The sequence below is a fragment of the Taudactylus pleione genome, unplaced genomic scaffold, assembly GCF_031769625.1.
Source record: "Taudactylus pleione unplaced genomic scaffold, aTauple2 ptg000179l, whole genome shotgun sequence".
Classification (NCBI taxonomy): domain Eukaryota; kingdom Metazoa; phylum Chordata; class Amphibia; order Anura; family Myobatrachidae; genus Taudactylus; species Taudactylus pleione.
This window is the reverse complement of record NW_028284581.1, coordinates 30,385,456-30,412,697: the sequence shown is the minus strand read 5'-3', so window position 1 is coordinate 30,412,697 and position 27,242 is coordinate 30,385,456. Positions and strand designations below refer to the sequence as shown.

Genomic DNA, 27,242 nt, shown 5'->3' with positions numbered 1-27,242 from the left:
TGTCATCAACATATTAAAGCTGAACTTAAATTGTTTGTTGATAGTGAACATCATTTTGGCTATTCTCTCTCTACTAATGGGGTTATCACTGAATTTATCCTTTTATCTTGTCATTATTCTGGATAGAGGTGTGAGTGACCTTATAGTGATGACAAGGGCTTGTATGCGTGTACAAAGAGAAAATGCAAATATCTGAACTCATTTCAGACACACTTGATGTGTCCTTCATTTTGACACATTATGGCATGTCCATAATGTGTCACAAGACAGGCTTACAAAGCTTTAATAAAACACTAATGCAAGAAAAAGCATTAGCTTAGCTTTATTGCTGCAAGAAGAATGCATTTCCTATTTGTCCATTATAGTATGTCTTAAATAGGAATATATATTGCCAGGCTTGGACTGGCCCACAGGAGTACAGGGGAAATCTCCGGTGGGCCCCACTGCCTGAGGGCCCCACCCCCTCTTCTAATGTCAGGTTTCATACAGTGCACTTGAATTATACATTGTTACTCTATTATACGGTCAGTTACCTGGTAGAGCAGGAACATGGATAAACAGACCATAAACTGTAGTATCCATGTTGCCTGCAGGCTACGTCCTTTATAATAGTTAGCCAAGCATTTGAGGTGGCTGGCCACACCCCACTGGAGGCTGTACACACCCCTTAAGCATGGGCTCCCACCACTGCCTTCCCCCGGTGGGCCCTTCATGCCCCAGTCCTACACTGTATATAGCTACACTATTTTAAACCTATAAGCCTGATGAATATGCTCCTGCATTGAAGCATCTGTATTTCCAAAGACAGTTTCTTATTCCTGAGTACCATTGCCATTAGTATTTATACATTAGGATTTTACAGAGGGCAGTGGGGAGGAAATTTACGACTATTAACCAGTGAGCACCAGAACATAAAACTGTTTATATTTTTGTGTGCGTGTGTGTGTATGTACAGTATGTGTGTGTGTATATTTGAGTTGACATATTGAATAATTAAAATATGGAAAATATTTGTATTTTCTTGAAAATTTGCTATTTTTGGTTTTGTTTTAATTTCATGATGTTTGTGGAAAAGGTGACACTGTAAGAAATATCTGACATTACTGTCAGTGTTGGTTATCCAAGACAGGCAACTTTCCATACAGAATTATGACTACCTTCTCTGTGCCTGGCAGACTCAGTGAGATTGCATTCCTGCAATGCACTCAGCAATATTATTTCATTATGTGTCAAAGCAATTTCCCTTGAATGACCCTAATGCCATTGATAGCAATATTATTAGATCAATCTTTAGCTGAGAAAAATTAGTTTCATTAGATCAATTAATCCTGGAGAGCAGCATTATTGTACATCTCTAGATTTATAACTAATTAGCTTTTAATATGAGATTATCAAGCTGATCAGATGCAACAAAGAAATCAGCAACATTAATGTTATGTGGTCAAACAGTTTATAAAATGTTAAAATCTTTTCTATTTTAAAATACAAATTCTGCTTCAAATTATTGTTTATATATAAAGGCATACCTGGCTATGTAATATCATAATGGGCTGACGCGTTGTAATAATACCCTTTTTCTTCATATCCTTTCATCACTATATTACATATTCTATCTTCTCAATCTCGCTTCACCACCATTTTACTCTATATTCAATTAGGAATGAATAGTTTGCATATAGATTGTGTAGTAACTGTTGCTAGATTTTTAGATACTGTAAGTTTGGGGAGGGAGTGTGGAATAACGGCTGTTCCCATCAATGATTGATTCTTTCAGGCATGAACATGTGTAAATAACTTTATTGTTAATGTAAGATGATGTTCTACTTACACAATGTAACTGTTTCAAATGCTGTGGTGTATTTGCTGAGAGGCACCTTCAACAAAACTATTTGGATGTATCAACTGATGTTTTTTTTTCTATAGATATGCATATGGCAGAGGTTCCCAAACATTTTTGAACCACGGTGCCCTAGAGTATCAACATTGTTTTCACGGCACCCCTAAGCCAAACGTTTGTTATTGAGAAATTCAGAAATTTTTTTTTAAATAGCAAAGTGAAGTAAATTGTGCTTACCTGTCATCCTTAGGTTTAGTTATGTGGTGGTGGACAGGTTTTCTCTTCTGTTTATCCACATATTTACATTACATTGAACATAAATAATTTGATTTTGTGCTTGACCATCAACCTGAGGCACCCTTGCAAGTGTCCCGAGGCACCCCAGGGTGCCACAGCGCACAGTTTGGGAACCACTGCATTAGGCAGTGATTCTCAAATGCCGCTTAATTACATATATTTATTCCAGTGGCCCCCAACCCATTTAGACCATGGAGAAGATTTACTAAATGTTGGTTTACAAAGCTGCCGATGATCAATGACTTTGACCAATGGATTTAAACAATAGTAATTACTGCTTAACCATGCTAATTTTGCATTAATTGGCATTGCAGTTTGAAATTCATCGGTCAAAGCTGCCAATAGTTGTCAGCTTTGTAAACTTGATGGATAGTAAATCTACCCCCATTGTTAAAACAAATTCTTCAAAATCTATATTAAAGTTTTTATTAAATTACCAGTGTCTGGTTTAAATTTACTGAATTGTAGGCTGATGATTGTATTCTTATAATAAAGCAGTAAGCAGGAAATATTATAGGTGGGTCTATTATGGATGCTCCCACATTGATAAAATGGCAAAAAAAAAGAAAGAAATACTTAAAAAAAAGAGAAAAAGAAAATCTTACTTCTGTGACAGCTCAAATAATTTCCTATGTGAGTACGGGTCTCTATCTTATAGCTGTGCTTTGATCCCAAACCAAACTCTTAATCAGTTGACAGCTTTTTATCAACTTTTCATCAGACACACTGAGCAAACATAAAGTATATGTATATATACAATATGTACTGTATACCTACTTTCTTCTTGATTCTTCACACCACTATATTGTATTTTATTTCTAAAATATTGTTTAGATAGATAGATAGATAGATAGATAGATAGATAGATAGATAGATAGATAGATAGATAGATAGATGAATAGCTAAGAAAATAATATGATATGATAATATAATATTTGTGTTATTATGTGTTATGCAGTAAATATTTGACTTTCATCTTTGTGAAATGTGAAAAAGGCCATTTTTTTTATTGAAACAAGAAACTTTTCCAAAATTACATGTTATTACAATCAGATGTGTAGACAAAGGAATCACATCCAATATCCCTATGTGAATACAAATATTGATATGGATGGAATAGGCATTTATAATTAGGACCACATACTCTTCTGTGTCAAATTCTCTTCATCCCACACTTCAATAAATTACACGATTTCCTGAATTGCAATACAGGGAAATGACAAGAAAAATATTTACATTGTAAATTTACATTGTGACAAATGTGCCTGCATAGATCCCTGAACTAGTCCTCATTCCTACCATTATAAATGGTAATTATAATAATTTCAGGAGGTCATTGTTGACATGAAGCAATAAAAATGTGTTATTACTCTGGGCTGCTTGCACAGATTGTGTTCTAGTATGTGAACTGAACAATTCTGAATGACTATGTTCAAATAGCTACAGTACATACTTTTGTGTAATTTACATAATTATTCATATGCTGGAGGGAAGGACAATGCATGTATGCCATGTTTTGTCACAACCCTAAGCTGAATTGCAAGAATATGCTCTTTCTATAAATTAAAGTATAATTATTGTTTCATTGCAGATTAACAATTTTTGTAAATTATGTAAATGCTTATGAGAGCAGTGTGAGTAATACTGATGCCAGAAATGTATTGCCATTATAGATTAATGTTTAGGTAAATTATTTGATTTTTTAAATATATATAGTTTAATAATCTGAAATATTTGTAGAATACATACTATAATACTTTGCAAGCAATACTCAACTAAGATATTGGGCAACAGTTATTTTCTGCAACATAAATACATTTAAAGCATTTCTATTTCTTAGAAAGGCCAAAATTTAATGATTTATCCACTTATAATTGATAAGTTTTTGTAGATTATCCACCCAAAACATCCACATATCACATGAACATTCTTATATAGCATAGAATCAAAATGGCCTCTTCCAATCTTGGTTTATTCCTCTTATTTTTTTAATCTAAATGGCATGACAATAGAAAGATCCCATATTATACATATCCTACAAGAGGTCATACAAATTCATAAGACCTACAGTTTCAAATCCTATAATTTTATGGGGCCATACATCATGGTTTCAGGGAAATCTAACATTTTGGATTTCCCTGATTTGCCGATCCTAATGAAAAAATGATCGGGATCGGCAAGTCAGGGATTTTTAACATACAGAATATCCCTGATTTCCAGATGGATCGCTGATCATTGATCTGCAGTTTTGAACGCCAATCGGTATCATGGGATCGAGGAATTGTGGTGCTGATGTATGGCCAGCATTATTACTCTGTGTAATGAATTAATTGGCCATCTTGTGACACACTCTCTAGGCTGCTTCCCCCCTTTTGTTTAAATTTTTTGTTTTCATTACCTTGTCTCTCTGCACATTATGGGGTGCAGATATATCTATGCCCAGCTCTAAAACACTAACATACAGATGTTTCCACATTAACCTAGCATATAAATTGCACCAAATAGCACAAGATGATTGTCGCAACTTAGATGCAGTGCCATGGCAAATGTTCACATACAGTATTTGTTGGTTTTTTGCACCACAGATGGATACCAACAGACCTGCAGTGTACTGAGGACTTAGAATTAGCACTTTTGTCACAATCATGGCAGTGTAAATTGAATGATACAGTGCAGTATTTTGCCTTTTTCCACAGATTTGCACTGCTACCAGCAGTCCACCACTTTAGCAGTGCAAAAAAGATGCATGTAATATTTACAAAAAAAGATGCAAATTTTTCATTGCACACCAAACTCCTTTATTTGGCATGATTTGCGTATAGGTGTATGTGGAATAATATGTACAGATGTGTCCACATACTGTACATCTATCCTGTGTGTGCTACAAGTTGTGCTTCACATAACGCATGAGTGCCGTGTGACTTCATAGTGCCAAGCATCTTTTCATGCGACTTTTTTCACTTCAAATGCGTCTTATTCACAAAGCGATGCAAATATGACACACAAGCAGCTTATGCTGATCAAGTGATATACGGCATGCCTATATTCTGTGTGCGACTGCAGTTATATCTGCATGCGAAATGCTGCGTTACAGTGTCAGTAGCTGTGACACTGTAACATAGCATTTCCGATGCAGATACAGCTGCAGTCGCACACAGAGTATAGGCATGCCGCATATGATTTTAAACAGCATAAGCTGCTTGTGTGTCATATTTGCATCACTTTGCATTTGTGCATTCTATTCGCATCGCATTGTGAATAAGATGCATTTGAAGGGAAAAATGTCCATGGAAAGACGCTTAGTAATGAGGCGTGCCACAGCATGCTGTGACTATAAAGGCTGTTTAACATGCAAGGAGGCTAGATGCAGTGATATGTGGTCAGGTGAGGCAGTACCTTTCCTGTCATACTTAGGTACAGTATACCGCAAAGTTTTCATTATAAAAAAGATAAGAAAAAAAAATTAAAGAAAATATTATAAATATCTTCTTTGTATTATTCTAATAATTTTTATAGTCAAAACTTTGGGGTAAAAAGGGTATGGCAGGTGAGGCACTGCCTCCCCTGTCTACTTGTTCTGCAAATCCCTAATCAAAAGACACCAAATTTCCAGCACTGTATGCTGCTGCACCTTTGTATAATACCCACATGAACCCTCAGGGTTATATATTTATGTGTAAATCTGACTCTGATACTAGCTAGTGCCTCACCATCCATTTACCACAGCGCATGTCACTAGCTAAATGTATGTGGACACATCTGTATGTGTCAGACTTACATAAAGAGTAACAGGTATAGTATAGAGAATGCATAGATATGTAACTCATACTTGCCGACAATCAGCTCCAGCCTTCCGGGAGGGAGCTGATTGTCAGCTAACAGCGGGGGCGGCCATTGACAGCACATTGGGGCAGAGCCAAGGGTGGGGCCATGCGATCGCATCATCGTGGCCCCACCCCTTCTTCACAATGCCATTATTTTTGGCATTGTGAAGCAGGGGGCGGGGCCACGATGACGCGATTCAGCATAAATCGCATCACACCCCCCCACTGTGGGGGTTTCTAGTTTTTTCTGGGGGGAGGTCGGGAGGGTCGCAGGCTTCTGGGAGACTTGCCTGCCTTTCCGGGAGGCTTGGAGCAGCGCCCGAAAATCAGGAGGCTCCCGGCCAAATCGGGAGGGTAAGCAAGCCTGATGTTACTTGACAGTGTTAGTAGTAAAAGGGAATCTAAGTTACCTAGGGAATTTAGCCCTTTTCTCAGCATGCTTATGCACCTGCAACAAATATGGCTACTGAAAGGTGTATCTGCAGCTAGGTCCAACAACTATACAGCAACTGTGTCAATATGCCTTTAGTGTCTGCTTACTCTTTTTAAAAAATATTTTATACATCCAGACAGCAGGTGAAGTACAAAAAGTAAGAAGTGGTTTTAACAAGTGCATTTAACAACATAATACATCATAGAAATATAGTATAGATGATTTGATGTAAATATTAAATAAAGAATTTAAGGAAATAAGGGAAAAAAGACAAAAAGTTAAAAGAAAAGATTAATGAATGTCAGGTAAGTAAAATACACTTAGGAGGATAGAAGTCAATTAATGAATAGGGTAAACTAGGTTTTAGAGAGGAGGGTGAGCTCCATAGTGGTTAGTCCTGGAAGTCCAAGTACATGAGAACTAATTCAGTGTTATGAATAATACTAGGAGTGATGTATATGAAGTTATAGACCTGACATATTCCATTTAAAATCAAAGAAGGTAGAAGAAACTTTGTTTTGCCAATATAAAGCTATTTGATATTTGGTAGCACTCAAAATAACAGTTATTAGCTTCTGGGTATTCTTGGAAATATTGGAAATATAACAAGGTCACACTGAATATGGAAGGGAGTTGGTCATTGTAATATCTGTAAAAATGGGAATAAGGTGATGTATGTCTGTATACATTTTGGATAGTGCCCTCAGTTCTGCAAAGCCTCGAACATAATGGTGATGTAGAAGGAAAATTTGTATGTAATCGTTGAGGTAATGGGGTGTAGTCAGGTAGCCAACGGTCGAAATGCAGACCACCAGCTTTCCGACTGTCTAATCCCAACAGGGGTCTAATGACAGGCATCAAGATCCCGAAGCCTGTCATTTTACCTATGCCGGGAGACCGGCATACCGATCGAAGGTAAGCCGGGCACCGGGCACGGACAACCGTGGGGGGGAGGGTTAGGTTAGGGGCTCCTGGGGAGGACTTAGGGTTAGGCACCCCCCCAGATGGGTAAGGGTTAGGCACCCCCGGGGGGGAGGTTAGGGTTAGGCACCCTCCCCGGTAGACTTAGGTTTAGACTTCGGGGAAGGGGGGTTAGGTCCTCCTCTGTCGGGACTGGAACATGCGTCCGGCGGTATTCCATACTTATCCAGAGGTAATAAGTACCAATTTTAATTTATTTTATGGGCTTTTTTAAATTAAATTATAGTACTTATGGATGTTCTTGAGTGGTTATCTCAAATTTGTATCCAGTCCTCAGAAGGAAAAGTTTATCCTATATCTTCCTCCTGCCATAGCTCATGGGAATCTTCCAATGATCAGTTAGATGATAATAAATGACTGGTGAAAGTAAATATACACTACTGGTTAAAAGTGAAAGAAAATACGAATGTATCCATTTTTTATTGAAATGTAAGAAGTTAAGTGTCTCAATGTACTCTGAAATTAAAGTATAGAATAAATAAACAACTAGAGATAAAACAGAAATCATAGAATTATTTTGTTTAACAAAGTAGTCACCTTTTGTAGATAAACCTGCTGGACACACTCATGGTATTCTTTCTACAATAGAAATTAAATATTGTTCAGGAACTTCCTGCAAATGTGCTGAACTTGTAGGTTCTTTTGTATTCACCCTTTGGTCCAGCTCATCCCAAACCAGCTCAATGGTGTTTAAGCCTGTACACGGTGCTGGTCATTTCATGATTTTAAGTCTACTGTCTTGTTTTTTAATCCAAGGGAGTAATGTGTTGGGGACCGGGACAAAGTGAAACAAAGTATTGTAGAAATGTCTAAGTTGAAAATATTGGTAAAACACAAATTGGGGATCAGATATCTAATATGAAAATCAGCAAATGATAGAAATGTATGCAGAGGTGCAAGATATGTTAAGAATTTAATTTCAATATGGATCATGTGGGAGAAAGACAATGTGGATTGGCCTGCAGGGAATGAGGTATTACTCAATTATGGGGTAAATTGCCTGATTTGAGTAACTGGTAAGAGTTTGTGACTTTTGGCCATATTGATAAGTGAAAAGCTGGAATGTGGGGTAAGGTAATTAATGTAGATCTATTTAGAGGTTCTAGCCATAAAAATGTCAAGGCAGAATACAGATAAGATTCATTATGGATTCATTTTCAACCCAAATACATATTTAAGGCTTAGAATGTAATAAAACACCTTGGGCTAAATGTGATAGATTGTGAGCCGGCATTGCTGCTGGAATACATGTGAGTATGCCTGTATTTTAAAGCTTCAAGCATGTTAAAGGCTAAACCAGCTTGGTTTAGCTTTTAACATACTTGCTGCTTTAAAAATACAGGCATACTGGCATGTATTCCTACAGCGGTGCCGGCTCGCAATATATTACATTTATGGCTCTATTTATAAATCCTCTTTTTACTAAAATAAAGTGAAAAAGGGTGTTTTCACTGTTTCACTGAAATTTTTTAACTGGCAATTGTAGTAGTTTTAGTGAAAAACTTCTCCCAACCCTTTAATTCTCATTTCTTTAGCAAGCAGATTGCATTTCCCATACTTATAATGGGAAATGCGATCTGACTGGAATTTACAGAAGGGGAATTGTGAAAAAATACCAGATGGGAGCCCTGCTATAACAACGCCATCTGCAGATGGTGTTAAGCAAAGTTCCCCCTGGTACCCCGGCTCCTGCTCCACTTTGACAGGCATATATTTTCCATCACATGTATCTTTTATAGCTGCTGACTCCCTACTCTTATGCTGGGCGCACACAGAGCGATGTGTAGCCAGCAGATATGCCGGCCCCAACGGGGGTAGTGTACACTTCAGAACGAGGTAATGAACGATGGAATGATCCCTCATTCCATCCTTCATTACCTGCAATGGGGCCACATGCAATATCAACTGGACGATACCGCATGTGACTATGGGAGCACGCATATTGGCCGTCCACACTGATCTATGCGGCCGATATGTAGTTCCAATTTGGATGGAAACGACATATCATACCGACATTGTCTAATGTGTACCCAGCTTTGATAGCTGGTTTTATCAGGGCACACATGCACCAATCTATAATTGATCCTGAGGTGTGCCTGGAAACATGTATTTATGCTTTTGTTAAACTCTGCATAGCTTGCACGTGCATTGCCACACTCTCTCCAGACTTCGCCTATGTGAGATCATCCTGTTAAATCCCAATTGTGCCACTTCAATAGCATGTGGATGTGGCTCTGCATTGCCCATTGTTACATACACTGGTTTACAAATCATGAGCAATGTGGAAATATGCAAATAAGCATACATTTAACTCTGACTATGGCCCTATGTGTTTTTTAATGATACAGTAGCTTGTGATAATTGCATATATAACTTTTTCATAGTAACAAAGACAGAGCTGGTTTGCAAAGCTCATGTCCACTCTAAATATACGTTTGTATGTGTTATACGAGGTTGAGTCAAAAATTATCCGAACTCTGACTGTAGTATTCATTTTAATAAACTTTCAGAAAAGGCATACATTATTTTTCGACATAATCTCCCTGCTTTTCAATACACATTGTCCATCTGTCAACAAGCTTTTGTATTCCCTCATTAAAAATGTTTTAGGCCTAGCTGCAAGCCATGAATGCACCGCTGTCTTCACCTCTTCATCAGACATGAATATTCATCCTCTTAGGGCTGCTTTTAGGGGACCAAACAGATGATAGTCCAATGGAGAAGATCAGCACTATAGGGAGAATTCTTTAACACCTCAAAACTAAGTTTTGGAGTGTCGACAGTATGAACAGCGGTGTGCAAACGTGCATTGTCATGCAACAACACAACACCCTTTAATAGCAGTCCTCTGCATTTTGTTTGAATTTTAAGGTTCAGCCCTTCAGTGAGCATCTCACTGTAATGAGCACTGTTGATTCCTGATAATGTTCCAATACTGGCCCTTGAGAATCCCAGAAAACTGTAAGCAGCAATTTTCCAGCTGATGGGTGACTTTTTAACTTTTTCTTGGTCGCCGATTGAACATGTTTCCATTCCATACTCTGTCGTTTACGCTCAGGCTTGTAGTGATGAATCCATGTCTCATCACCAGTAATGATTCTTTTTAAGAAACTTTTTTCTTCCCTAGAGTATTGGTCAAATTCTGTTTGCAGGTGTCCAAATGCTTCTGTTTGTGCTCTTCTTTGAGATGCTTCAGTACCCATCTTGCACAAACCTTTTGAAACCCAAGTCTGTCATGGATTATTGCATAGGCAGAGCCATGGCTGATTTGCAAATGATTTGCAACATAATCAACTGTCACTTGTCTATCCAACAGAATCAGTTTACGTGCATGTTCAATGTTCTCATCAGTCATGGATGTGGACGGGCATCAGTTTCATTCTTCATGGCTGACACTTGTGCAACCTTCTTTGAACTTCTCTATCCATTCATACACACTTCTTCATGACAAAACACTTTCTCCATACTGTGTAAACAAAGTCTTTGATATATATATCATCACCAGACACACCCTCAGACCACAAAAAAAAGAATCACTGCACACTTCTTTTCTTTTGTGCAAATCACAAGTGGGGCAGCCGTTTTTTCTTGCACTGCAGTCACAAATGAACTGACGTAACACATTCAAACCTGCACAGAAGTGACTTGGGAGACAGCGACCTAGTACGGAAAGGGCTGATAAGACAGTGCGGCCAGCAGAAGTTTTACTATAACTAGAGAGCAGATAATTTTTAACTCACCCTCGTACAGTATGTAGGATTTCTGAATTAACAGTAGCTCTTAACTAATTATTTAGAATCATACATTTATTGTATCTTTATAAATCTTAGCCAATACACAGTACTGAAATGGAATTTTAATTTTAAATGTTATTAAACCATTTGCATTGATAAATATATGTTTATATAATATGGAACTAAATGTCTTTTTAAAGAATACAAATCAGTAAGAAAAGTGAGTGAATTTAAATCTGAATGCAATAATTAAGCTGCATACACACGCAACGATTTTTTGAACGATTATCATTAAACAATATCGTTTAACGATTATCATTAAACGATATCGTTTAACGATAATTGTTTGAAAAAATCGTTCACTTTCTGAGTCAAATGATGAACGATCATCGTTCATGCGGATTCACGTTTGTAGTTCAGTCAGACTTGTCAACCCAACGATTTTCATTACGGGAAGTTACAAAAATCATTTGTAGTTCAAAAAAATTGTTCATTACACTTTAAAAAATCTGACAGATACTCTGACAGATAATCTGACAGAAAATTGTTTATAAAATAGTTGGTAACAAAATCATTGTGTGTGTATGCAGCTTTAGTGTTTAATGACATGCTACCACATATTTGTGTAGTTTACCCTGCATTTAGCATTTTTATAGAATTAAACCTTTTCATATAACACCCCATAAATAGATATCTGATGTGTGTGTTACAATGTTTTCTCAAACCACAGAAGATAACTCTTATTCCCTTTTGAGGAAGATGTAGAAAAACTGATGTTAGAATTTATGTTCCTAACCCAGGTAATCCAGGTGCAGTGTGTCTGACTTGTACATGTGAGATGTGCTGTCAGTGCCCAAAGCTAAAACCAGGACACATGTGAGCCCTACATTTATCTTCAGCCAAGTGCCACAACAAACTACTAGCATTTTATCTCTATGGAGAGTCAGTAAATCATTGGATATATACCAGTAGTACTAATGAGTCTCATTATTGTTTGCTTTTATAGCGTATTTTACATACAAATGCTGTAAATGATTGCATATACAGTATGTGCTATTTTTGGAATTTATTTTCAGGTAATATTTCGCTATCTCAATATGCATAGCCCTTACATTTCTCCTTATAAAGGTCATTTGGCTCTTCTGTTTGTCTGACTGAGAAATTAGTTAACCCTGGAATTCCATTCACAAAACTGTTTGATTTATTGACTCAGGGCCTGAGTTATCATAGATCACAATTGCAATAGCATACGAAGATTGGTCAATGGTATGTACTGTGCATGTGTATGCGCCACAGTGCGCGGGCGTGAGTTTGCATTGCGATCGCTCTGCAGTCACTCACGCAGATACAAACCCATTGCAGAGTGAGTGACATCAGGTCAGCTTTTGGGGGTGGTGACAGGGGAGTGGTCGGGGAAATGCAGGCATGCCTGGCTGTTTGAACTCCATCACTTGGGCGTGCATAAATTAGCCACTGCGACGGAATATGCTGCTTATGTTCTCACTGGCTGCAATGAGGTTAGCATTTTCTGAGTAAGGTCAGACCTGTTGTAATTACTGTATGCATGAGGGGCCGATGTTACTCGATGGTACCGATGTATACGCTGGATTATGGATTATGGATGTACGAAAGGGGTAGATGGTGTCTCTGTGCTGGCTTTGGGCATCTCTATACTATCTTTACGATTACAGTCATTAGCATATTTTTGCAGCATACCTGCTTGTGTAATCGCAGCTGCGACTGCAATAGCGATCCGTAGTGAATCAGGCCCTCAATACTTTAGTTCTATTTTCAACTATTTTTTGGGGCTTGCAGGAATCTCTGTAACTATAGTCTTAGTATTGATATGCATTTCCCAGGGGATGTAGTCAGCATCCCTGCGGTCGGCATGTCGGAGGTCAGAATACCTTGCCGGAATCCCAACAGCAGCCACAATTATAGCTCCAGAATCCCAACTGCTGACATCCCAATGGCAAAAATTAGAGTTTGGGGGAGGGTTAGGTTTAGGGATTAGGGTTAGGCACTAGAGGGAGGGTTAGGGTTAGGTAGCGGGGGGAGGGATAGGCTGCAGGGGGAGGGTTAGAGTTAGACTGCTGGGAGAGGGTTAGAGTTAGTTTGTGGGAAAGGTGGATTAGGGGGAGGGTTAGGATACTTACCTAATTCTGTCAGGATTCTGACTGTTGGGATACTGCTGTTGGTATTCTGACTGCCGGCTTCCCAACCACTGGGATCCCGTACCCAACTCATTTTCCAGTGTTGCTGATCACAACAGGCCTTTCTCAGCTCATAACTTTAGTTTACATTTTGTCACCTTAGTAATCTTGCCAGTTACAGGACACATGGCAAGATCATACAGTATGTCAAAATCCAAGTAGGATGCACTGTCCAGTGCTTATAGTATTTGCCATAAGTTTTTCTGAGTTTGTATCTACTTAAGTCAATTTACATGGCAAAGTTAGCCTAGGTAACTACCAACCTGATCAATATGAATTAGCCTGTGAGATATATCATAACAGGATTTTACATTGGCTGATAATTTTATATTGACTGGTAATATCGTTTTTTTGCTTTTGTTGTATTTTTTGTTTAAAACATATCAACCTTACAGTCAGTAATCAAATTAAAAGATGCTAAAGGCAATATTCATATTGGCCCTACTTTACAGAGTACCAAGGCAATATTTATTTGTAATTAGCTGATGTACCTGGCATATCCCAGGTATAAATCTTCATGTTATTACGTTTTATTATGTGATGTTGTCCAAATCCATGCAGTGGAAGGCCCAGAACATGCTCCCATGGCCAAAGTTCTGCCTGGTGCACTCCATCGTGAGGTCTAACCGGGACCCCAACCACTCCATTAGGCATCCCAGACCAGTTGCCACCCTGCTATAAAGTTTTCATCAAAATCAATCCAGCGAAAGGCCCAAAACAGGCTCACCAGATCAAAGTTCTGTCCAGTATCGCCGGGTCACAGTTCTGCCCAGCGTACACCAATGGGATGTCTAACTGGGACCTCAACCCCCTAGTATGTCTTCTGGGATCTACTGTTACCACTTTGTACAACAATTATTACCTGCTGTATACAGTAGTTCTGGCCAAATGGTTAGTTTGAAAAGTTAGGGCCTCATTCAGTTACACTCAAGACCACTTTGCAGACAGATATCATGATATTTAGCAACTGTGATTGTGCCTGAGCATACATACACAATTTTGAGCAACTGCGGGTGGTTCAGTCTTACACATCTCAGCTGCAACTCCATTTGGGAATGAATTAATGTTCACACACATGATAAATGTTTGGGATGTACATTGTGGAGACAGGATTTCAGAGATTTCAAAGCATACTTGCCAACTCTCCCAGAGGCCCGAGAGTCCCAAATTTGGGGGGACCTCACAGCCTTCTGGCCTGTCTCCCAGTGCTGCCCACTTCCTGACTGAAGTGGGTCACCAGGAGGTTGGATGACTTGATTTGCATTGAATCATGTTATCCTAGCACCATCTCCTGGCATAAAATGCAATGAATAGCGGCTTGGAACAATAGGGGGATGGTCACAATCCCATATATCTCAGCTATATGGAGGCCATGCCCCAACCCATTGGAGTTAAAGTAGGCAAGTATGATTCAAAATTGTGTTTATGCAGAGGTGGTCTGATGTCAGATGAATCTGTTGTACCAAGGATAGGGCTGGTGCAAATGAATGCTGATAGGGTTAATGGCTACTTTCACAAGTGGATTTATTATATAGGTGCAGCCCTATTGATGCAGCCAACCCTATTTGGTTACTGCAATGTCTCATTGCCTCCTCCATAGTTTGCTTATTGCCACTCCATAGCTCTCTCACTGCCCCCTACCTCCATACTGTATTTCTCTGCCTATCTACTCCATAGCCGTCTCAGCATTCCTTGAGCATCCCTCCTTACACATCTCTCTTATTATGTCCTCTGTATACCCCTCAATATCTTTCTCATTACCTCCTCCATATCTCTTAACGACACAGAAAAATGGAATAGAAAGAAACAAAACGTGCTATCTCTAGCAGCTGGTAAGAGGTTGTCAGCCTAAAAATGTCACCAGACTATAAAATATGTAAAAGTACCAGTACTCTAAATTAAACAATAAAGGTTGAATACTCTTGGAGGATGGATGAGTTAATGCAAGTAAACCCTTATTAAAACATGTCTATCACATAAAAATCTAAAATAAGAAACAATAAATGGTCATACTTAAAGTGAGTCTCATAAGAATATCAAGCCATTAGATCACTCCTGGAAACATAGCTGAAATTAGGACTTTCTTCAAAGGTCTTTATTAGGTCCAATAAGTCACAAATAGTTAGTGGTGAATCAATAGATCCAGACAGTCTCTTAGCCTATATTCCGCAGATGATTGGACTGTGTCGCAGTCCACTTGCAGCAGCACTTTTTTGGTTCTAGTGGAGCATGTGAAGACCAAACGTAAATAGAGCAATGTTCAATCCACTCAGGAGTAGGTCCAATAATATGGCAATTGGTGACCAGGTGTATCACTTTAACTCTGACCATTTATTGTTTCTTATTTTAGATTTTTATGTTGTACACATGTTTTAATAAATGTTTACTTAGATTAACTCATCAGTCCTCTAAGAGTATTCAAACGTTATTGTTTAATTTAGAGCGCTGATACTTTTATATCTCTGAATGACCCTATATCTCTTTCATTGCTCTCTTCATAGCTCTTCATTACCCTCTCTTTTTCTCTCTCACTGCCCACCCTAAGCACCCCTCCCCCTTATATCTCTCTGCATCCCACTTCCATAGTAGTCTCAACACCCTCTGAGACCCCTCTCTCCATATCTCTCTGCCTCATCCTCCATAGCAGTCTCATTATACTCCTGAGCCCCCCTCCCTCTGTATATGTCTCATTGTCCATCCATATCTGTCAATGTCCCTCCATAGCTCTGACATTTACATCTCCATTGCTTTCATTGACCCCCTACATAAATATCTTTATGCTTCCCCCCTCAATATCATCTCATCACCCCCCTGAGCCAACCTCTTCATATCTTACTGTCTCCCCATAACAGTTTCATAACCCCCTGAAACCCCACTCTCCATGTCTCTGCCACCCCTTTGCAGAGTCATCTCCCCGATTACAGTGTAATCATCCCCGAGCCCCCACTCTCCATATGTCTCTGCCTCCCCCATAGCTGTGTCACATACTCCTGAGCCCACACTCTCCATGTTTCTGCCCCCCATAGCAGTGTCATCTGTCCCTGAGACCCCACTCTCCATATATGTCTCTGATCCCCCCCTAGCAGTGTCATCAGCTTCCAGAGCCTACACTCTCCATATGTCTCTGCCTCCCCCCATAGCTGTGTCACATACTCCTGAGCCCCCACTCTCCATGTTTCTGCCCCATAGCAGTGTCATCTGTCCCTGAGATCCCACTCTCCATATATGTCTCTGCTTCCCCCCATAGCAGTGTCATCAGCTTCCAGAGCCTACACTCTCCATATGTCTTAGCACCCCCTATCCATAGTAGTATCATCACCCCTTAGCCGGCACTATCCATGTCTCTGCCTCCCACCATTGCAGTATCAACTCTCCCTGAGCCCCCACTCTCCATATAGCTCTGTCACCCACTCATAGTGTCACTACTCTTTGAGACGCCACTCTCCATATGTCTCTGTCTCCCCCCATAGCAGTGTCATCTACCCTTGAGTCCCCACTCTCCATATTTCTCTGCCACCCCCCATAGTAGTGTCATCAGCCCCCTTGGCCTACACTCTCCATATATCTGCCTCCCTTTCCTCAATAACAGTGTCATCTCCCCCTTAGACCCCATTCTCAATATTTCTCTGACCCCCATAGAAGAGTCATCTCCCACTGAGCCTCCTTTTTCCATATGTCTCTGCCCCCCCCAAGGCACTGTCATCTCTCCCTGAGCCCCCACTCCATTCCACTCTTCCTCCCCCATCATCCAGCTCTTACCTTTTTGCTGCTCCATACTGCCAGTGTGTGTCTAGGGCAGGGAAACAAAATCTGTACCCTAATGCCCACCCCTGAATATGCCACTGACATCTTATGAATTGCTAAATTGAACTCACATCCAATCACAGGCAACCACCTCAGTCCTGTACACCCAGCTCCATAAAAGTGTCTTTTAACAAATCACTGTCAAATACAAGGAAAAAATGTGTCGTCACACACTATGGCTTCAGTCGCACACTAAATGTGTATATTTTTTTGAATAAATAGAGCAACTGGTAGTGACAAGACTATTTTGCTAAATTGCAATGATCAATTTGATGTGTGACAATTGTATATCTATGTGCGACTGCATCTGAATCAGTGTATGAAGTGCTGCAATGCAGCAGCCATGGCTTTTCTCACACCAATTTCTATTTAAAACTAATTCCTGTGCAGTTAAAGTCTCAGCCCAGTATCTCTAGTACAGTTTGAGTGATGTTTTGGTGCGATGATGTGAATAGCTTGCAAAATGTAAAGAAAAAGACAGCATGCTACACCTCTCGAATTATCTCAGTTGTGCCAAGCAACTTGTGCCATATGATGTATAGATGCTAGGTGTATGAGGACACATCTGTATTGGGTCTCAAATTGCAGGGGATTCCCAACTTCTGTTTTCAAAATACTGTTATTTGATAAACCCTAGAGTTGGCATGTTTGGTAGTGTGTTAGTGTAATTGGGTGCTGACTACACTATTGAAGCAATATTCTTTGGTGTCAACTATGTCACCTGAACATTTTCAATGAGCTGTAAATTAACAACAGGGAAGTTTAAGGTGTGTTTGACTACAATCTAAGCACCATAATATATGCTATTTTCATGTGTTTATCTGTGATAACCTAACATTTTAAGTGGTAGGAGATAAACATCAACACATAGCCAATCAAGGGACATAAACAGACAAATCTCAGGTGCACAACTCCAAATTATTAATAATATATATATATATATATATATATATATATATATATGCAATAACATTTTGCAATCAATAGAGGTTTTTAGCATAATCATGGCCAAGGTTATGGGCCTACCCACCATATCCAGGTAACCTCTTTCGGGTAGGTCCCTAACATACTAGGGTCCAAATCCAGAGTGCAGGACCCCCAAAAAACTGGCCCAGCCAAGCTGCCCCTGGGCACCACCATAGTAAGAAAAGTGCAGTGTAAAGAGATAGTTAGGAGCAGCTGCAGCTGCATATAAAGAATGAAAATGAAAAAGTGAAGTACATATATATTAAACACACAGTGAAGGGTTAAAATGTGTTATAAAGGAAAATGTGTTATAATGCGGTGCCCTGAGACAGATCAACCAACACAATCCAGGGGACCGACGCCCCAAAAACGAACCAAAGTTGCACTACAGTATATAACTTGTAGGACTTACCTAGAATTGTGCCTAATACCAGTGTGCATATACATTACCATACTCCATGCTTTGAAACCAATAAGGAAGGCTGCTAATCCAGAATGGTGGCATCTCCTTTCCCTCAAGTGTGCAATAAAGCACATTAAATGGAGTATATGGGAAGGTTTCTGGACTGCACAACCTGACTATATATATAATGGGAGGTGCTACCTGATGAGACTAATTACAGGCACAGAAATAGACAAATCTCAGGTGCACAACTCTAAATTATTAATAATATATATATATATACATATAAATTCAATAAAATTTTGCAATCAATAGAGGTTTTTAGCATAATCATGGCCAAGGTTATGGGCCTACCCACCATATCCAGGTAACCTCTTTCAAGTAGGTCCCTAACATACTAGGCGGTGCCCTGGGGCAGCTTGGCTGGGCCAGTTTTTGTGGGGTCCTGCACTCTGGATTTGAACCCTAGTATGTTAGGGACCTACCCTAAAGAGGTTACCTGGACATGGTGGGTAGGCCCATAACCTTGGCCATGATTATGCTAAAAACCTCTGTTGATTGCAAAATTTAAATTGCATTTATATATATATATATATATATATATTATTAATAATTTGGAGTTATGCACCGGAGATTTGTCTGTTTCTGTGCCTGCAATTAGTCTCATCGGTAGCACCTCCCATTATATATATATAGTCAGGTTGTGCAGTCCAGAAACCTTCCCATATACATAGCCAATCAAGTAAAGAAAAATTTATTCCAGATTATTATCTTGTTAAGCTTATGTATATTACTTTGACATATAAATTGTCTTAATTTGATTTATTTTGATGTAGAATGAAATCAGTATACAATATATTTAATCACACTTGTACTTTGGTTTTCAGATTTACAGGCGCTGCTGGTTAGTTTTTAAGAAGGCTTCAAGTAAAGGTCCAAGGCGACTAGAAAAATTTCCTGATGAAAAAGCAGCCTACTTTAGAACCTTTCATAAAGTAAGTGTTCATTTCATTATACACCATATAGTATATACTGTAAGAAATATTCTTTCACTGCAACAGTTAACATTTTTTTGAAACATGTTAATGGTGAAATAAAGTTTGTAAACAATGTATAATAAACTATATTATTCCTTACTTGACTTAAATTTTATTTGACTTTTATAAAATCTCATTATTGACCACATGGTAAATTATATTTATTTGTTGGAAAAATATGTGTACTGTTACAACAATTTGATCCTTTGGCTGGTTATCATCATTAAAGGTTTATTATATACATCTGAAAATATTACATATGAATAGATGAAAAAATATGTCTACTGTACTTCATAATAATATCTGCTAATGTTTGAGGCCCTGGAAAAGGATGTCAAAACATTGATAAACAGATTATGAAATTAGTAAAATAAAAAATGTGACATTTCAATGTAAATACATACAGTAGCAGTGGGAGTATTAAGATTTGGGCTACACAATTTGGGTGGCTTGCAGCTTTGAGAATAGTGAATTCTACAAAACTCTTCCAAACTCTGCAAGTGAACAGCAGGTATAGATTAATGGAATGCAAGTAATGCAAAGCGCTCCCAACATAAACAGTTAAATTGTTCCCATAACTGTTATATTTTGGGGGTAAAATGAAAGAATTAGTTTGGTTTTGTGGTGTGAATAAGCTTCAGGTTACATGGGTGTCCCAGTTTCCTATTTAATAAACATAGAAGCTAGTTAAGAACTTTCTTAAAACATATTTGCCTCTTTTTTTAATCTCCCCACTAGTAGGAAAGATCCAAAGACTTTCACCCTGCAAGGGTAGGATACATGATTTACAAGCTGCAATTCAAAGCCCTCTAGTAAAGTAGGTGGCTTTCTAAAGATGGCCAATACTCGCAGGTGTCTGGGACAAATAGCTGTATTTGTGAAGTTTCTCAGACATTCCAGGAAAGTAAGTATGTTCTAAAGTAAGTGTGTTACAAGATCTCTGATGCAGTAGACATTTAGCATTTCGGAATAGTCAAGAAACATATTTGAAATTTTTAGATTTATTCTGAAGTTCAGCAGTTCATGTAAGACAGCCTGAAATATATACAGTTGCGGAAAAGGTTGTGTATAGAGTAATTGGCAAAGTTACTTGTGGATTTAATTTAATTGTACTGTACCATGTGGAGTTAATTTAATTCAATAAGCAATAGGATAATTTTAACAAAGTCAAATAGTTTCTTGATTTGTAAATGTTTTCATTTTGATAGTTTCAGAGTTAAATTTTTGTAAGCAATAACAAAAAGGTAATGCATAGATAGTAACTTAGTATGTTAAAAGTTTTAGTTTGGAATAAAATTTTAAAAATTATAAATACAACAATACATTTAACAAATATACTTTGTGATCTAGAGTTTATCCTAAAATGATTTAGACAGCAACTTTTAAATTACTTTCTATTTGAAAAATAAACCAAAAAAGTGAATATGAAATCAAAAAGATAAATACTACTAAACTGAACAACCATTTAACCAGATCAAATTCTGACAACAGATTCTATTACTTTTATACTTTTTCTTTTACAAAATAACATATGGAGCATGACCTAGTGACTCCGCATCTCCAGACTTACTGTAAGACAAGTCTGATTATACTTAGCTAACATATTCTATTGTGTTACCATATAAATGCAGAATTGATAGACATGGATGATACTATAGAAGTAGCTAGAGACATAAAATTAATCATGTTATACTAAATAAGTGTTGCTCCACCTGTAGAATATGTGAAAGACCAAAAAAAATAGATAATTGCCTGTAATAAAAAGCCTATTTGAACTATGTGCAAATCCAAACAACTTTATTATAATAATGCTGCAAATTTATTCTAATATGCTGTACAGTAACATAAATAAAACACAAAGGAAAATGAAAGTGTTTGAAAACTGCTTGAATTTGCCTTACCTGTATGTAGAGTAGTTTACTATTTGAAAATGTGTGCTGAGCTATTAATAAGTGAGATGGCATGTCTGTCTGTCCATCTGTTTGTTTTTTTTGCATAGCCAGCATTTTGGACCTAGCTCCACCAAATATAGCATGGTGGTGTAGTTTGACCAGGATCAGGTTTTTGCCTAGGTTTAAACTTCGTCAGGACCACACACTGTCACACAATCTCTAAAAATGGGGACACTTAATTTACACACGTTCAAGGGCTGGCTCAAGTGGAAATTGGCAGTCTGTCAAAAACTTGTAATATAGCTACAAGTGTATCCTTTTAATCTCAGTTAAGTTCATCCAGAGCCTCTGTGTTTGCATGCAAGGGCATAACTAGAACTTTGTGGGCCACATAGCAAGATCTTAAAAGCCCCCCAGATGTAAAAAATTGCCTAAATTTACACCCACACACAGCCCATTCATGTTATGCCAAACAGACACCATTCATGTTATGCCACACAGAGTCCATTCAGGTTATGCCACACAGTAGTGCCCCTTATACACATTATGCCATGCTGTAATACCCCTTATACATTACACCACACAGTAATGCCCTTTACAGATTATGCCACATAGTAGTAGTGCTCCATATAACACATTATTCCAAACAATAGTAGTGCCCTTTACACATTATGCCCACCCCAGCAACTCACCTCCTAGTGTCCCTCCAGCAGCCACTCACCTCCCCGTGTGCCATCAGCAGCCAGCAGGTGTGGATTTGGTACCAGTCTGCCAGCTAATTACAGCTGGTGCACTGACAGGTAGCAGCAGACATGGGCAGACAGTGCCAGCACAATTTGAATATGGCACTAGTCACGAGCCAATCAGAGCTTGTGGACCAGCAGCTAATAAGGAGCCACCACTGCTAATTGGCTTCCAGTCCACAAGCTCTGATAGACTTGTGACCAATGGTGCTGTCTATCCATGAATGCCTGCCAGTGCGCCAGCTGTAATCAGCTGGTGGGGCAGCACCAAATCAACATTGCTGACAACTGGGTCTCCCTCGACATTCCTGACTGGACTAGCCCAGCTTGTGTGTGTGACTGGGTGCAGGGGGAGTGGTGGGCCACAGAGGAAGCTCGAGCACCACAACAGCTGCACCCTTTGCACCCACAGTAGTTACACCACCGTTTGTATCCATGTTAAAAAACAGTGGAATTCTTTTCAGGATCAATGGAATGGGGTTATAGGCGATGACAATGTAAACAAATAAAAGGCTTCAGGTGTACTTCAGGGTCCAGTCTTCAACCCAGACAATGCCAGGTATCCCAGCTAGTAAACTATAAGCAACAACATCTATATGGTTTCTTACATTAGCTTGTTCTGGTTTGCTTTTGTATACAGATAGAGTTTTGCTAATACAGGGAATAGTGTTCTCAGGTGACTTGTGCACATTAAACTACTTATTAACACCATTCTGATACCTTATAAATAAAACTATTACATTAATCAACCATGTTAAACTTATAACTTTCAGAAATAAATACACTGACAACTGTTGGTATTAACAGTTTTCATCATTTATTGATAAAATTAACAAAAAAAGAAAATTGGTGGTAAAGGACAAAAGGGGCAGGCAGATTGTTAGATACCATTAAACTGCCTCGCAGCAGCATTTACAGTGTAAAAAACAGGGCAGCAAACTACCCACTGGAGCCAAAAATGCCACTGTGGAAGAGAGTATTTCTACTATGCAATCATGATATTTTAGGACCTGCCAGACCCACTCTGCCACAAAAGGCACCATCAGCCTCCACCAGCAACAACAGTCCAAACTAAAACTACTCTAAATTGCCAAACAAGTCCCCAAAAACCAATTCTAAACCACCCTTAGACAAATTAACTCCATCAGGGTGAAAAAGATAGGAGTCATGATAATGAATCCCATCATATCGGATAACAAAGCCAACCCAAGATACCAAAACCTAACAACATCATAGTTCATTTTGCAATGACAGTGCCAGAATATGTGGGTTACAATGTCAGACCAGACAATATGCACTCAGGGCCAAACATCCTCCCACCAACCCAAGTCCTGGATGATGGTGCCATGTAAGATTAAGGATGTCCTTTTGCCCAAATTGTTACCTAAATAAACCACCAAAACATCTAAACTTGGCAGCCTCTTACACCAATTTCCCTATAAAAGAATCCCAGCAGAGACCCTGATAACCCAACCTCCTAATTAGACAAAAACAGGGAACAAAATAGTGTCCAAAGCCATGGGGCTGTGGATACCTAGTAGATGAATTATCTAGCACTTATATGTGCCTAACATCAAACCCGAAACCTGTAATGAAGCAACAAAGAAGAAATGAGTCAGCAACAAAACCAGTAACATGAATCAGAAAAACAAACACTCAACCAGGGAACCAGAAATAAAATAAGAAAAACAACAGAAGAAAATGGGGCAGGGGCCTGATCTTAAGTAAAAAACTCCTAAAAACCTAATGGGTACTGTATTAGCCAAACTGTGGTCCTGACTAGAGCAAAATAAAGGTAAATAAAAACCTCAGTATCCCTGCTAGGGGTTCAGGCCATCTGACAGCAAGTGGCAGCAGCATCAGGTCCCAACATGTAGTGATTCAGTGTGCGCAGCAGGAAGACAGACATAGTGTATAAAGCAGTCAGATTTCCAATGGCAAGTGCCTGACTAGCTAGAGCTGGTAAACCCGCAGCTGCTGCATCAGTAGCCACACCAATATGACATGCGTTAGTGCTGAACTTAGAAGGAAAATGTCCCAGGGAGACAATGCATTGTCTAAAAACACAGCCAACTGGTACCACATGAGAGGGACCCATTGTGATGAAATAACTGCAGGATGCTGCACCAAATATACAGATACCAAAGACACTGGGCAGATGTGAACATCCCTACATGCCTTAAAGGAAACCCAATGACCCCAACCCAGCTGATTGGTCTTAGAGTGCCAGAACTTGCACTGCAGTACAGAGGTCACAGAACCACATCTCTAAAAAGAAGTGCAGATGTCATCACTTTAGAAGAGGACACTAATTTGCATAGCCCAAACCCAATGAAATGGAAGCAAAAAGGCATAATGAAAAAGCAATGCCACAAAGCACAAAGAAACTACATCTTCCAGCACCAAGAATAAACACAGTAAAAGCTACAAATCAATGGGTGCACTGGATGCACCCTTGCCTTTAAGAGACTTCCTCACTGGAAAATCCTTAGTGCAGTCCAGCTGACCAATGAGCCACACAAAATAAGATACCTACAAGGGACTTAGAAATCGCTGCTCTAGAGCAACCCTAATCACACATGCTGAATTAGGCCATGCTGGCCTAATACCCGTGAGCAAACCAAAGAAGATAAAACGGTGGTTGTCTTGGAGTGGTACACAATTGTTAAAACTTTACCTTTTTTATATTTTATGTTTCTCATGGCCTGATGACCTGTCAGACATAAGATAAACAAAGGTAATCCATCTCCAATGTCAGGGGAGCCAGGCTCCAGAACCTACAGTATCCATTGGAAATGAAAAAAGAGAATCGGCAAATTAGTTCTTTATCTCAAGTATGTGTCCAGTTGAAATACTAGCCAGCAAATCAAATACTCAGCAGGAAGCAATGACACCTCCTGATGGGACCCTCCCAAGCCCAATCTACATGACAAGGAGCAGCATACCAGGAACTCTCACAGTAGATTAAAAACTTCCACACCTTCCATGTCAGTATATAAATGCAGCCGAACACTCAACTCCAGGACCAGACACAGCTGAGAAAACCATTAAAGAAGCTCAAAAATTAGACAATGAGGACATGCTTTGCCTCAGAAGAGGGGCAAATAAAAAAGTGTGGCTAATGGATCCTTGTGATAGCTTGCTCAAGCTTATGACTAAAGACCTCAATATGAATAATCCTATTAGCAAAATTACGCAAGCCCAAAAGCAACTGCATATGCCACAATGTAACCTTACCTGCAAACTTGGTGGTGGCCATGGCCACCCACAAGCATCCTACAATGTCTAAAGGAAGCTAGCAATAACTGGAAGTGGTATCAGTATTGAGTCCCAGGTATGATAGGCAAGTTACCATCCCTTTCATCATATATTTTGTGATAGGAAGGCCCAATTGACCAAAGAAAACATGAACTGAAGAAAGGAGTATGGAGCAATGCACAGAGGATGCTGGGCCAAAAAGAAAAAACTCATCAAGGTAATGGACTACCCTGCACCCCCCAGTTCTTGTCATAATGAACCAGTGGAGAAAAGTGCTAAATTGTTACAAAATTTATAGGAAACAGAGCAACCCAACTCACAGCCTATGCCACATAAACCATAATGACTCAGGATGAAGGTGCATCAACCTAAAGGCTGATTCAAAACAGTCTTAGCAAGTAAGAAGCCAGTGGCCAGATGATATATTCAGGAAGATTGTACCAGTGCACAACATCACAAATTCTCTGTCACTGTTCCAGAGCCTTTGCAAATTTCTGCACATGTGCAATCTTTTTGCAAATGTCACATGAAAAAAAACCAGCAGCAGAAAGAATAAGGGGCAGAGGAGGGGGCTGCTGCAAGGAGCATGGGAGAGAAAATGGTGCTGCACACATTCCCCATGGCCTCTAAAATACCTCTGCTTCTGTCTTAATGAACACACCACATGAATATGAAATGTAACTATGTTCATCCAACTTGTTCTATCTTGTACACATTATTGTGATATTTTGCAACCTGTTCCCAAAAGTATTGGAAGCAGCTGACCATCTTGAGTTCATTATAGAGCTCAAAACACAAGGAAGGGAAAAAATGGAATAACGGGTCGCACCAAGGCTATTATATTTGCAGAATTACCCTGTTAATAGTCTGTATATCTCTTAATTATTTATTATCTTCAGGGGTGCAACTCTGGGATATAATCATATTACATAAACCACAAGAGAGAAAAAAGAATCCCCATATGAGTGCACTGATTCTTGCAATTAATCAACTTAAAATATAACCTTTATTAGAATAATTTAATAACCACTTAGTGGTAAGAGTAAAACACAACAAAATATACAACAAAAAACAGATTTAAAATAGTATGTAAAATACTAATAGGTGCTCAGTCATGTGTGCTCTAATTGTAGGTACTCAATGGTATGCCAAATATGTTGACTATAATCAATATGTATTGGTGCCTAATAATAAGTATGAAAATAAATAATAATAATACATAAGTAGGTCACCTAAATATTTATATGTCCCTCAGTATCGCATATATATTAGCTACCTGTATGGAGTGCATAATGCATGAGCTAACAAGCTCTCTTAAAGTATTTATTATAGTCTGATATACAGGTATGACATATATAAAGATCTTCCCACAGTATCAATATATTATATTAATCCATAATATGGACATGCAAAGAGTACTGCACAGCTACCTATTATTAAATATCCGGGACTCATGTAACGAGTCTATTATGATGAAAGGCTGCCGCGTGTACTTGCAGCACGAGCGGCTTTACAGCTGGATCCCGCACTCCCTCTGCCGCGTATACTGGCAGGGTGAGCAGCTAGTCAGCTAGAGCCCTTGTTCCCTCTGCCTCGTGTACTGTCAGGGAAAGTAGCTAGTCAGCTGGAGCCCGCACTGACTCTGCAGCGTAGTGCGGCTGACAACTCCACAACAAATCAACTAGTATCGTACATAACGTGGGACATATAATGACAATATTTAGCTAATTTCGATCTCCATCAACATATTATAAGGCAACATTTTTAAGACACATTAGTACTGGCACATCAAACGCCTGACGCGCGTTTCGCAGTGCTTT

The 27,242-nt window shown here is 39.0% G+C and overlaps 1 protein-coding gene across 1 annotated transcript in view; it reads left to right on the top strand.

The window, feature by feature from the left end:
* The first annotated feature begins 18,584 nt into the window (after window positions 1-18,584).
* DOK6 (docking protein 6) overlaps window positions 18,585-27,242 on the top strand; it is a 355,747-nt gene continuing 347,089 nt past the window's right edge. The window contains exons 1-2 of the mRNA XM_088475936.1: window positions 18,585-18,608; window positions 19,380-19,487. Of these exons, the coding sequence (XP_088332062.1) occupies window positions 18,585-18,608; window positions 19,380-19,487 (132 nt within the window). The remainder of the gene's footprint in view (window positions 18,609-19,379; window positions 19,488-27,242) is intronic.